The 14,481-nt window shown below is 44.2% G+C and overlaps 1 protein-coding gene across 1 annotated transcript in view; it reads right to left on the bottom strand.

The window, feature by feature from the left end:
* Positions 1-14,481, bottom strand: part of LOC310873555 (teneurin-3) — a 244,046-nt gene that overhangs the window by 50,232 nt on the left and 179,333 nt on the right. Inside the window, exons 15-16 of the mRNA XM_083786011.1 lie at positions 6,813-7,074; positions 4,055-4,322 (exon numbers count right to left, since the gene is read on the bottom strand). Coding sequence (XP_083642137.1) covers positions 4,055-4,322; positions 6,813-7,074 — 530 coding nt within the window. The remainder of the gene's footprint in view (positions 1-4,054; positions 4,323-6,812; positions 7,075-14,481) is intronic.

Here is a 14,481-nt window from a genome sequence, read left to right as displayed (position 1 = left end):
TGTGAGAGTGAGAACGGAGTTCAATGGACTTATCGCCGAAATAAAGGATTTATGTAGCTCACGTTAGACTGTTTGTTAATGTTCCATTTCCTAGTCATTCTAATGGATTCCATTTCCAGTGGTGGCGAGTAGCTCCCCTTAGTTTCATCTGAAGTGAAGCAGCTATGTCCAAGACCCCAAGTATCGTCCAAAAGAAAAAACACAGCCTACAAAGTTTACAAACCATCCGCGTACCGCTCATGGCGTGTCTCGACAGCTTAGAGATCTGTTATTTTATATTGGGCACATATAACGAGGCGCACTGCCGCACCGAGGGACGGCGGTTATAATACTAATCATTTTGGAAATCAAATAGCCTGTAGCCTGCAGTGGACTGTAACATTGCGTGGTCATCATACACTACAGAATTATATCATTTATATGGATCGGTTGGTGACTATATGACGTTGATTGATGTCTGATTAGGTTATTCATCGCAGCCAGCTGGGTTTAACGAGATAGCTCAGTGCAACTGCAACATGACGAAAACCTGATGCTTCAGCTATCGTGTGAAAATCCGATTGATTTTATAAAACATTTAGCATATGAACTGAAGCCCCCCCCCCCTCCCCGCCTCCACTCCTCCGGCTTCCTCCTGTCACAATTAAGTGAATCGCCGATAGCGTAGCCCTCTTCATAATGAATACATACTTGTAGGCTATAGCAGTATAGCCTACACATTACACAAATAACAGAATTGCTATTTTTATTATAATAACGTTCTTAGAAAAAAGGAGAAAAAAAAAATCACGGCAATCAATGAGCCCGAGGCTCGACCAATTAACATAATGTTTGGGCCCGGCCCGAAAACGTCGGGTCGGTACGGGTTGGACATGAACAACTTGGGAATCACTGCTTTAGAACATCAGTTGTGCTTTGTTTCTGAGTGGATTTTGCCGTTCTAGAGCATACGCGCACATCTGAATAAAACAGGTGCTGTTGTACCCATTTCATTCTAACTGTTCACTCAATAGATGTAACGTAAGCATGTGCGTGTAATACCGTGTGTCCTCCATTTGATCTGTGTGTGGGCCTTTGATAGATCATCTTCATCATCATCTGTATCCTTTGTATTCCCGTCTTCAAAATGTTATAATAAAATATAGAAGTGCAGTATGTTGAAAGGAAAGGATCAATTGCACATTATGCAATTGATCCTTTCCTTTCAACATACTGTACTTTATGTACAGTAATGCAGATATACAATTACTTGTGTAAACGTTTTAGGACGGTTATTCTAAGTTCCTGGGAGGATGACACATGCAGAAATGATATACTCTATAACACACTGCACCATCATGTCACACTCACTGACGTAAGCGCACGCACGCACGCACGCACGCACGCACGCACGCACGCACGCACACTCACACTCACACTCACACTCACACTCACACTCACACTCACACTCACACTCACACACACACACACACACACACACACACACGTTCAATCTATAAACCCAATACCTGACCAGGTAACCAGTTAGATAGTAGTGTCAACCACAATGCCAGGACATGCTAATAAATAGCGACAACATCACACATACGTTAGCCTGGTTAATAAACCAGACCGAATCAGCCGTTGGCAAAAAAGAAAATTGCCTGCCGGCGGATTACGGTCTGGAGAGGCTCAATTGTATGCCCATTTACTACACCAGAGAAATGGGGCGGCCAATCAGGACACGGTATGCAATATGGGCGGGCTTTGGTTAAGTGACTTTCAATGCTTGATCTCCTACACAAATTGTCCCAGACATGGGCCCTGACAGTGAACCCAACTAAGACTAAAATCATGATATTTAAAAAAAGGCCCAGCCGCCAAAACCACCAATTTTTCCTAAATACAATCCCACTAGAACAAACAAAAAACTATACCTACCTTGGCCTAAACATCAGCAGCACAGGGAACTACAACCAAGCTGTAAAGGACCTGAGAGACAAGGCAAGAAGGGCATTCTATGCCATCAAAAGAAACATCAAAATAGACATCCCAATTAAAACATGGCTTAAAATACTGGACTCTGTGATAGAACCAATTTCCCTCTATGGGGATCTGGGGACCATTAGCAAACCATGACCTTGAAAAATGGGAACACCAAACCGAGACCCTACACACAGAACTCTGCAAATCCATTCTCCGTACCCAGCGAAAAACACCAAATAATGCATGCAGGGCAGAATTAGGACGATACCCACTCATAATCAAAATAAAAAAGAGAGCACTTAAGTTCTACAACCACCTAAAAGAAAGTGACCTAGATGCACTCCATAACAAGGCACTCACACACAGTGAAACTCTAGAGAGATGCCCCCTCAGCCACCTGGCCCTAGAACTCCGGGCACAAACACAAACAGAGCCACGAGATAGAAAACCCATTGGACTAAACCAAATTATAAAACAGCAAAAGGAAAACTATCTGACACATTGGAAAGAAGCAACACAAAAGCAGAGTAAACTAGAATGCTATCTGGCCCTAAACAGAGAATACACAGTGGCAGAATACCTGAGCACCGTGACCGACCCAAAACAAAGAAAAATCTTAACTAGGTACAGACTCAGTGAGCACAGTCTCGCGATCGAGAAAGGCCGTCATAGGCAGACGTGTATCCCGAGAGAAGACAGACTATGCACCCACTGCACACAAAATGAAGTGGAAACCGAGCTACACTTCCTAACCATCTGTCCATTGTACCAAGACATCAGAGACACATACTTCCCACAGATTACAACCACACAGAGATTTTGAAAACATGACCAATGACAAAAAAATCCCATATCTGCTGGGCGAAGTACAACAATGTGCAAACACAGCAGCAAGATTTGTGAGTTGCTGTGATAGGAGAAGGATATCAAATGGAACACAACCACCCTAAAGACTAATCATTGTGTATATTCCTGCACTATACCTGCATCGAGTGACCTGGGTACATAGAATTTGATCTATTGAAGATTCTGACCTTCAAATGTACATAATTTTTGTATTGATTGTATTGCTGTATTGTTGTATTGTTCTTTCTGCTTTGGCAATGAAAACGTATGTTTTCTCATGCCAATAAAGCCCTTTGAATTGAATTGAAATTGCTTGAGACCTTTGACTGACAGTAGCTCTGACCAATTGCGTCAAAGAGAAAATGTTTCAACCCGCCCCCCCTGGAAATGAAATCCAAGCTGAGCCTCCCCAGACTAATATCCCGCGGTCCGTGCGATATTAGTCTGGTTTATTAACCAGGCTACACATACGTACCCTGTGCAACCATAAGTGTTGTCCTGCGCAAAAGATGGTCAGAATGATCAATTACTAATAACTAATTACTAATAATACAAAAATATTCTAGAAAAAGGTTTATTGACCAAACACCCGACTTGTTTCAGTGCCTGTGAGGCAATATGTTATTTAGTCATAGTGCCCTTGATGAAATATTACACATGCAAAACACAACAGTCAGCAGATGAGCAGTGGCCTTCAGAAATGCAGCAGTCTGTGATTCCAGGATTTCACACCAGCTGCTAATTCTGTATCACACACGGAAACAATGCACTACTCTACGATCGGCTTCGAGCGGCAACTGAGTTCACGTGCGGTTCATCGCCCCCGCAGCAAGAACAACCGGGACAGCTGCTGTCAAGCTAGTCTGATGTCTAAATGGTATCCCAGAACGCAGCTGCCAATCATTAATTGTGATTACTTGAGAGAAACACAGGGTAGGAAATTGATGATTTGGTGTCTTGCAGGAAAGGTTAGAAATATAATATGAATGTAATTTGCTCACGACCCACAAAACCATGAAAAGAAAAAAAAACATAAAACCTGAATAGACCATGTTTGCTCTATACAGTCGTTCTGGCTCATACACGCACGCACTCATGACACACCCGCACGCACTCATGACACGCAAGCACGCACGCACTGGTGACACGCACGCACGCACTCATGACACGCACGCACTCACGCACGCACGCACGGTCGCACGCACGCACGCACGAACGCAGCAGCCAGTGTAAAAAAACTCACCCACAGCCTCGGCCAGTCCGTACACCTTCTGGTCGTACGCGTCCGTCTTGTCCCAGATGAAGGTGTAGGACAGATCCGGGAACGCCGGGAAGGTCTTCTGGAACTGCCGCCCCATGACGGCCACCATGAGGTGGACCTTCATCAGGCCGAAGGGGAGGCGGTCCGGCGTGAGAAGGACCTTGAGGATGGGCCGGTAGCCCGCCGCCCTGGAACTCAGGTACACCAGGTTGAGGTCGCTGCCCGGGATGGCCACCTGCTCATGGAGCACCTGACAGCAATAAAGACCATTCGATTGTTCTTAAGTCATTCGTGCTATATTGGGGGACAGAATACAGCTTAGCAACTTTCAACATCGCTTCCCACTGAATTGAATATGAAGGACCACAATGGGAATAAGCCATAATAGGCTTTCTTGGGTTTTAAATCCTCTTATAGCAGACCTTGTATTGAACTGTACTTTCCTGTGCAATTTTCTGCAAACTGTTAATAAAGTATTCAATCAATCACATTTTTTCTATGTTCTGAATGCCATTGAAGGTGACAATATTCAAATATTCCCATATTGGGTAACAGTTCTCTACTTTTCAGAAAACGGCCTATTTAAAGAATGACAATGTCAACTCAGGTCCCCAACGGGGACGTATAGCAATAATCAAAGCACCATCCGGTGAGCTAACCGGTAAAGCCTCATCCACACCTGCATGTGACTTTTAATTAGCAGGCGACTGCAAACTATGTGTGTGTGGGGAGACCAGGTGAAAATAAGGGACGTGACATCTTTTATCCATCTGAACAGGTCAACAGCATGATGATGGCATCTTGTCATTCAGTACAATATAAGTCTGTATCACCCAGCCGTATGGTAAACGGGAGTTAATTGGCACACCTGTGTGTACAACTAGAGACAAACAATAGGTTCCTACACTTAAAATAACAATAAGAAAAATAAGAATAGGAATAGATTAGAAAGAAATATTCCAAGGTATATTCTCTCTCTCATATTACAGTTTTATATGACCTTTGGCTCTCTCTCTCTCACCGCCCGTGTCTCAGCGTTTCACCTCGTCTCTCGTCCGTCCCACCTGTCTCTCGGTCTCATCTCATCCGTGTCTGTCTCTGCCTCATCGGCCCTATACTGCCTCTCTCTATCTCTATCTCTCACTGTGTCTATCTGTCTCACCTGTGTCTCCGTCCCACGCGGTCCCCGTCTCATCCGTCCCACTGTCTCTCATGTCTCACTTGTTTCTCTCTCTCGCTTAAAACCCATTCTGTACGGGAACCCCTTTTGGTGTTTTAACTATTGAAAAATAGCAGATCTACAAGTGGTGCGCTACGAGCTTGTAGGTCTGCTATTTATTTTAAATCGTGAAAATGCGGCACAAATCTTTGAACATATATTCTTTCAGAAGACTTTTATTTCGACGTCAGGCCTAAATGGGTTAATCGTCTCTCTTTGTCTCACCTGTCTCTCTGTGTCTCACCTGTCTCTCTGTGTCTCACCTGTCTCTCTGTGTCTCACCTGTCTCTCTGTGTCTCACCTGTCTCTCTGTGTCTCACCTGTCTCTCTGTGTCTCACCTGTCTCTCTGTGTCTCACCTGTCTCTCTGTGTCTCACATGTCTCTCTGTGTCTCACCTGTCTCTCTGTGTCTCACCTGTCTCTCTGTGTCTCACCTGTCTCTCTGTGTCTCACCTGTCTCTCTGTGTCTCACCTGTCTCTCTGTGTCTCACCTGTCTCTCTGTGTCTCACCTGTCTCTCTGTGTCTCACCTGTCTCTCTGTGTCTCACCTGTCTCTCTGTGTCTCACCTGTCTCTCTGTGTCTCACCTGTCTCTCTGTGTCTCACCTGTCTCTCTGTGTCTCACCTGTCTCTCTTTGTCTCACCTGTCTCTCTGTGTCTCACCTGTCTCTCTGTGTCTCACCTGTCTCTGTGTCTCACCTGTCTCTGTGTCTCACCTGTCTCTCTGTGTCTCACCTGTCTCTCTGTGTCTCACCTGTCTCTCTGTGTCTCACCTGTCTCTCGTTGTCTCACCTGTCTCTCTGTGTCTCACCTGTCTCTCTGTGTCTCACCTGTCTCTCTGTGTCTCACCTGTCTCTCGTTGTCTCACCTGTCTCTCTGTGTCTCACATGTCTCTCTGTGTCTCACCTGTCTCTCTGTGTCTCACCTGTCTCTCGTTGTCTCACCTGTCTCTCTGTGTCTCACCTATCTCTCTGTGTCTCACCTGTCTCTGTGTCTCACCTGTCTCTCTGTGTCTCACCTGTCTCTCTGTGTCTCACCTGTCTCTCTGTGTCTCACCTGTCTCTCTGTGTCTCACCTGTCTCTCTGTGTCTCACCTGTCTCTCTGTCTCACCTGTCTCTCTGTTTCTCACCTGTCTCTCTGTGTCTCACCTGTCTCTCTGTCTCACCTGTGTCTCTCGTTGTCTCACCTGTCTCTCTTTGTCTCACCTGTCTCTCTTTGTCTCACCTGTCTCTCGTTGTCTCACCTGTGTCTCTCTTTGTCTCACCTGTCTCTCTTTGTCTCACCTGTCTCTCTTTGTCTCACCTGTCTCTCTTTGTCTCACCTGTCTCTCTGTGTCTCACCTGTGTCTCTCTGTGTCTCACCTGTGTCTCTCGTTGTCTCACCTGTGTCTCTCGTTGTCTCACCTGTCTCTCTTTGTCTCACCTGTCTCTCTTTGTCTCACCTGTCTCTCTGTGTCTCACCTGTCTCTCTGTGTCTCACCTGTGTCTCTTGTTGTCTCACCTGTGTCTCTCGTTGTCTCACCTGTGTCTCGGGGAGGATGGGGTTGTCCTCGGGGGAGGTGCGGTACAGCGTGGAGAGGGGCGTGGCCAGGATAAGCGCGCTGGGTCTGGCGAGGCCCGTCAGGTAGCAGGCGGGGATGTCGTTGTCCTCTCGCTTCATCACCACCGTGTCCATCACGTGGAAGACGTTCCAGGGGATCCACACCGTGCGCTGCAGCGCCGGGAACGGAGCGCGCTCGTAGTTCAGGGTCAGGGAGGCGCCGCCGTTGGCCAGGAGGTCAAACCTTTAAAACCCAAATTGATTGAAACCGTGAGAAAGCTAGACCTACTTTTGTTTTTAATATATATATGTTTTTTTATCCCACGATTTTGTAACCCATTTTTCACCCCTGTGTCAATTATCTAATGTGATCCTGGGCTCTACACACCCTCCACCAACCTAGTCCCCATATATGAGGGGACAAGGGGAGAGCAACGGACTTGAACTCATGCTTCCTTCATGCCTGAGTGTCCAAGTTGCTCCTTTACACCTGACAGGGGGTGGAAGTTTCCCTGGTTGGACGTAGCGCGTGGAAGGAACACGTTATTCCAACCAGTTCCTTTCCCCTCCTTCAGGCGCCCCGGCTGGCCAGGGGGAGGCAGTTTAGTGACCAGGATTACTGCATGTTTTTTGTGAGGGTACCCACTACCTACCCTAGACCTACTTTTGATCTTCTTTTTAATTGTTTTTCAAGATATTCACAACTTGCTTTCAAAATGTATTTCATTTCTATTCCCAAATCCACCATTACGACGAAGGTCAGCCAGTAATCTTCACCCCACCGTCTTTGTTTACTGTGCCGCATTAGAGACAAAGCAATGCAACATCATAATCACGCTCATTATAATGATGCTTGTAAATATCACCAATGTGCTTTAAAAAGCTCAGTAATAAAACTGAGCTATTACACTTGTATTTTTTTTTCTTTCATACATTTGTTTGTATTCTTTTAGCCACTCCTGCACATTCAGTTCACTTTCCAATTATTATGTAGTGTCGTGTATTCTTTTAATGAACTATCATGTATTTGCAACAAAATAAAATAAACGTCTTGCCTGTATGAAGCGTCACTATAGGCAAATTAGATAGAACACCCAACTCATTGCATTGTAGAATCTCTCCAAAATGTATAGGACAGTTGTTCAATGGAAGATGCAACTTTTAAACTTTTAAACTATTTGACCTTGCATAATTATCACTCTCTGAATCCTAAAAAAGTATGACTTTTTCTTAACCATGCTAGAGGGAGACAAGACAGTTAGTTTCTTTGGTGAACTAGTTTTAATTAGTATCACATGGTGGAGGGAGAAAGTTACTGGTTTGGAAATGAAGGGTGGTCTTTGAAGTGCTGCTCCATATATTCTACTGGCTGCACTGCCCAGGGGGCTGCAGCATATACATGGTGTCATTACACACTCACTCACGCACGCATGTACACGCACACACACACACACGCGCGCGTACACGCACAATCTTCTCCTTTCTTTCAACTCCTTCATCTCTCCATTCCCCTCTCCTCCCAATCCTTCTCTATCTCTTTCCCTCTCTCTCTGTTCTTTTCTGTTCTTTTGCCACCATGTTGGACAGTAGAGAACAGCTCACAGCTGCACTTGAGGACAGGCTTTGATGCTGCCCACACACGCGCGCACGCACACACACACACACACACACACACACACACACACACACACACACACACACACACACACACACACACACACACACACACACACACGCACATACACACACACACACACACACACACACACACACACACACAGATCTCAGCACCCTGAGCTGCTCCGGTGGCTAACCAAGTGTGATTATCCCTCCTCTCCTCCATTTATCATGTTTCCAGTCAGAGGACTCGCAGGGTTGAATATCAGAAGAGAATCACCTAATCCCTGGGCTATCCGCAGGACCCCACCCCTGATCTCTGTGTGTGTGTGTGTGTGTGTGTGTGTGTGTGTGTGTGTGTGTGAGAGAGAGAGAGAGAGAGAGAGAGAGAGAGAGAGAGAGAGCGCACAACAGCTGAATCATTCCTTGCCGTTCATAATATAAGCCCCTGTATGTATTGTATTATTCATCTGCTGTCAACGTGTGTAAAAAAATCTCTCAATATGAATAAAGGTCCTCGTCCAAATGTCACTAAACGGCACTCTGTAAAAATCTAACTTCCCAAGCTCTGTATAGTACAGATACCACAGACAGTAGCTCTATATACTCACGCGTCTCGATTTTACATCTGGTATTTTAGATTCTCCTGACCATGTAGAATGTATTTTGGAGTTTTTATTAAATTGGGACACCAAGCTGAAAAAGTGACCAGGCGAGGTGAATTCACCTCCCGCCCTCTACACACACGTGGGATGTGCATTTATTTGCCTAGTGTGTGTTTGCGTTGCGTTATGTATCCGGCCTTTGGGGCGGTAATAGCGGGAGAAGGTCAGACAGTAATCCTATGTTTTACACACACTGCGGGCTGATTGATTCAGCCCTCCCTGATTCAATGCATTTTAAACAGCCTCGTTCAAAATGGCCTCAACCGCTGTGACATTTGCATGAGGAATTGTTATAGGGTGGCGCAGAGCTGCTGCCGGGGCTTGACAGAGACAGCCTTTTTTTTTACTGGATAAAAGCCATGACTTCTCTCTCTCGGAGCCGCTCGCCGCCCTCTCATTCCTTTTACATTTCTCCGTCCCCCGCGGGCGCAGAGCAGAACGGGATCATCATAAATAAACCCAGTGACGGGGACAGAGAGGTCCTGTCTAACGACCGGACCACCTACCACAGACGGCTCATGTTTATTCTGATGAGACGTGTTGTTTGTGTTTATCGACAGCGAGAGATAGGGAAACATTTACAATTACAATTTTGGCATTTAGCAGATGCTCTTTTCCGGGGCGATTTACAAAGTGTGAGATCGGAGTGAACGGCAAGAGAACCCGAGTCAACAAACGACAGGTGAATGAAATGGTTATGCACGGTAAGTAGAGTGCAAACTGCAAAGAAAAGATCATTTTGTACTCGCAAAAACACACCTACAGCAGGTGTCTGAAAAGCATGCTATCTAAAAAAACAACATTTTTGATGAAGCCAACTGTATGTCTATTTAAATAAGTAGCCTATGTGAACAAATAACCAACATACATTCTGTACTGTATAACTAGCATCTCAACAAAAAAGGGCAACAAGGGCATGTGCAAGATACGATGGTGGAATAAGTACTGTTTACTTAGTGTAAGAAAAAGTAGCAATACTACAATATAACAATACTCAAATGTTTTAGAAAATAGCTGATCTAAGTAGTGCTAAAGTAGCTATTGTTTTGTTATAATAATCTAAATCTAGTGCCTATAGTGGTTAAGGCGCTTACCAAATATAGGCTTCATGCAGCCTAACAGTGAGTTCGACTTCCGGTCCTGAAGGACCTTTGCTGCGTGTCACTGCCCAGTCTTCCCCTCCATTTCCTGCAATCTATACTGTACTGTCAGGCAAAGGCAGAAAAGCTCCAAAAATACCTCAAATAAATAAATAATCTCAATCTGCAAGTCATTGTTACTGTAACTGTTGTCGAATAAAACGTACAATATTTGCCTCTGATATGTAACATGGAGTAGAAAAATAAATAAATAATAATAATAATAATAGAAAAGTAAATTTACCTCACAACACAATTGCACTCAAGTACAATACTTGAGTAAATGCACGCAGTTACTTTACACCACTGACAAGGAAAAGGGTTACAGAGGCCCAGCGTGTAGATACAGGGTTGCCCAAAAGGTAGATCGTGATCTACCAGTACTGTACTGTACAGTACTGTACTGTACACAAAGGCTGTGTAGGTAGATCACATATGACATGCCCCTAAAAAATATTTAATATAACAATTTTTGCCACTTGAATTAATGTTGGTAGATTACAAATGAAATACAAAAAAAGAACTACCTATTCCATTTCTCCCCTTTCCCATTCCAGGTGCATTTGTCTTAAATGTAAATGCCAGCGCTGCGCTAGCTATTCCAAAGACATTTTCAGCAATGGTATTATAATGTTTTCAGTGAGTAGATCTTGTTGAGCTGGTCATTTTGAAAGTAGCTCTCATGTCAAAAAAGAGTGGGCACCCCAGCGTGTAGAGGAGAACCAGCTTGGAAAGGAAGCATTGCGAGCAGGTGTGTGCTCATGCAGCAGCACAAATAACGCAGCGTAAGACACTGCACCCCCTGTGTTCAGGTGTCCACAGATTTTGGCTGACCCAGATGAAATATCCGTGTTATGGGCGAAATCATTTGTCGCGAAATAGTTTGCTGTCTTGGGTCGTTCAGCATGACAGGGTGAAGGATGTCTGACCGCGAGCCGTGTCCGTGGAGTATTTAGGCCCCAGTTAAGTTCTGCCAGCGTCTGAGATTTTGGGTCAATAGGGGTGCGGTACTGCTTGTTGTTTCCGTTCCAGAGAAAACCGTCTTCACAGTTCCCTGGTTGCATTTGTTCAGCGTCAATTGGGCTCGGTACACGTGCCAAATTGTTGCTCAACCAGTCGCACAATATGACATTGGAAAAACATGCAATCTTGCAGTCTTATAAGAGAAATTTGACCGTAGTGACATGATCACATGTTTGACATAATGAATATTTATAGAGTTTATGTACTTTACTTGAGTAGGCCTATTTGTATTTTTGGATACTAATGAAAAAGTGCATTATGAATAAACCATTTAAGCCCTATTTCAAATATGGAGCAAATAAAAAGTTATCTACAAGCTAAAAATGAGCAATGCAACATATCTTTTAAATAAACTTGTGGAAAAATTTCTACATTTTAATAGAGCAAGTAATTTGCACTTTTGAATACTTTTCATATAAGCATGTACTTTAACTCGAGTACACATTTGAGTGAAGTTGAGTAAAAGTTTACCAGGAGTATCTCAAGTGCGTAGTTGAGTAGTGTACTTTTTTCACCACTGCAAATTGGTTAACGGCTTGACCCATCACAGTTACAGAAGCCACATGCTGGGTTATGTGTGTATGTGATTTGATTTTGATTTGAATTGATCAAATCAACCCACACACTGTGTTACGTGCGTGTATGTGACAAAGCTATGAACTAGCTTGCAAGCAACCCATCATTTATTTAAAATAATCTTCCAGTCGCCCTTAGCCCCAACACGCAAGACCTAGATCACAATGAGCCCAGAAAGTGTCAGGGCCAGAACGGTAAAACAGATCAGAGTATACACAGACTTTGTTGTAACCCTGAGCCAGCCAGAACCGTTCAATGCACCTACAGTATAGTCCACAACATTTACAAAACCAGTAGTGAAAAAGCATACTGACATTTTTTGAGTGGTGCAACCACTCCAAAGAACAGCAATGTCCCTATGTCCTAACCTACCGTATGTGACTATGTGACTATAATTATGTCCCGATGTTTAGAGTACCAGTAGGGGCAAGAGTGGAGCTGTTGTGCTAGAAACAGAGAGAGAGAGAGATAGTGTTGCACTTTTGCCTGCTAATTACAGAGAGAGAGAGGCAGGGGGAGAGAGAGAGGCAGGGGGAGAGAGAGAGAGAAAGGTGTCTGCTAAATGCTAATTCCCCCACACAGTAACTCTGTCATTTCGGACACGGGCGGCTCGCCGGAACCGGGCTGGCACCCTGGGCGCGTTCCTGTGGGTATTGTGTAGTATCCAGTTTGGTATCCAGTATCACTACGCCAGCAGCAGCACAAAACCTATAGTTCCATGTTATTTATTAGGGCGGCTGTGGCTCAGGAGGTAGAGCAGGTCGTCCAATGATCCTTGGGTCGGTGGTTCGAATCCCGGCTCCTCCTGTCCACATGTCGAAGCGTCCTTGGGCACAACACTGAACCCAACATTGCCTGCAATGAGTCGGTCGGTGTGAGATTTCCACCATTGGTGTGTGAATGTGGGAAGTGAGGACGCTGGTGTCAACTGTTCGCCGCTTCGCCTCCAAATGTATGAATGAATGAACCATTGTAAAGCGCTTTGAGCACTTGGAAAAGTGCTATGAAAATGTTACATTATGTTACAGAGGGGCAACGAAAGTTGCTCTATATGGTAGAAATAGGTCAACAATGCATTAATGACGCTAGTTTTGTGGATTAATTTATTTTTAATGCGTGACCCCCAGTTACCCTCACAAAATTACCGGATATACTTAATATTCACCAAAACCAGAGCAGAACTCCCACCACGGGACTCTGGGAATCAATTAATACCTTTCAAATTGCAACCACTATATTAATGGCAAGTATTTAGTACTGTACTAAGTACATAACTTGAGTAAATTTACTTAGTTACTTTACACCACTTTTAACCCATTCTGACCGGGCACCCATTTTGGTGTCAGCATCATGTTATGCTTTAGCTATTTAAAAATAGCAGATCTACAAGCTCATATCGCGCCACCGAGTGGCGCGATATGAGCTTGTAGGTCTGCTATTTTTGAAAAAATCGAAGAACGACTGACATTTTTAAAATCTGATCTAAGGTCAGAATGGGTTAATCAGACCAGTGTGTGTCCGGTGGAAACCTCGTATGAATCTGATCTCAGGTCAGAATGGGTTAAAAACACTAATCACATGAAATGGAGTGCTGTGGACTGAAGAAGGAGCAGAATGTAGCGTCTCGTATGTCCACAGACTCACGCACACAGCTGACGCAATGAACAAAATCTAAAGATGAATGTGCAGACGCTATGTGCGGAGTTCGATGATGAAAGCGCTCTCTAACTGTTCGTGATAGCAAATGAAGCTTTCATCTGCGCTATCACTGCTGACTGCAAAAAGGGACTGTACACATTCTATAGTGCACTCTACATACGTAAACATAATTTCCTTCCGCTAACATGCTGCAATGCACTTTCACTTTGAGAGAAAACCGTTATACAGCATATCACCGCTGTTGGGCAGAAACCTTCTCTATGTTTATAAGGTTTTGTGGTAAATGAATGCCCTAATTTCTTGTTGTTCAATAGTGAAGATAGCCAGTCTACAAGCTCACAACATGTTGCGATGGAATGCATTGAGCTATTCTGCAGTTTTTTGCCGTTTAGGAAAATAAATACATATTTTACTGTACACCAAATTAGACCTAATAAGGTGTAATGAGAAATAATGTGTTTGTTAGAAGTTACACCCAATTATACATAATTATCCCTACATTATGATCTCATTACATTACATCTAATTACAACGGACCTGTACCGTAAAATAATCACGGATTGCACGTATTACACACACACACACACACACACACACACACACACACATACAGTACGCTCTGTGTAGCTCAGCCATGTTTTATATGGCAAAAGGAATAGTTAATGTGTGGTTAATATAATGCCTTAATCTATTTTAAAGAACACAAATCCTCAAAGGCCCAACACATAACAGGATAATAACATAATCCTTCTTTATACTCTATGGTCCAGCCCTACTGGACTGCATGGAGGAAGTTTTCATCCTCCTCCTGGGTATGTAGTTGGCTCACTGTGTTGGCTCACTGAAAGATGACTACAACAAAAATGGGCGCTTCTGTTCTTTTGGTTGGCAGCGCGACCAGTTGAGAATGATCATTATGATCGATAGATCGATGTCATTCCCGCTCCTGTTGACTTTCATTCCCGTCCCGAT

The sequence above is a fragment of the Protomyctophum parallelum genome, assembly GCF_964188405.1.
Source record: "Protomyctophum parallelum genome assembly, chromosome: 16".
Taxonomy (NCBI): domain Eukaryota; kingdom Metazoa; phylum Chordata; class Actinopteri; order Myctophiformes; family Myctophidae; genus Protomyctophum; species Protomyctophum parallelum.
The sequence above is the reverse complement of the archived record's forward strand: the minus strand, read 5'-3'. Positions and strand labels throughout refer to the sequence as shown.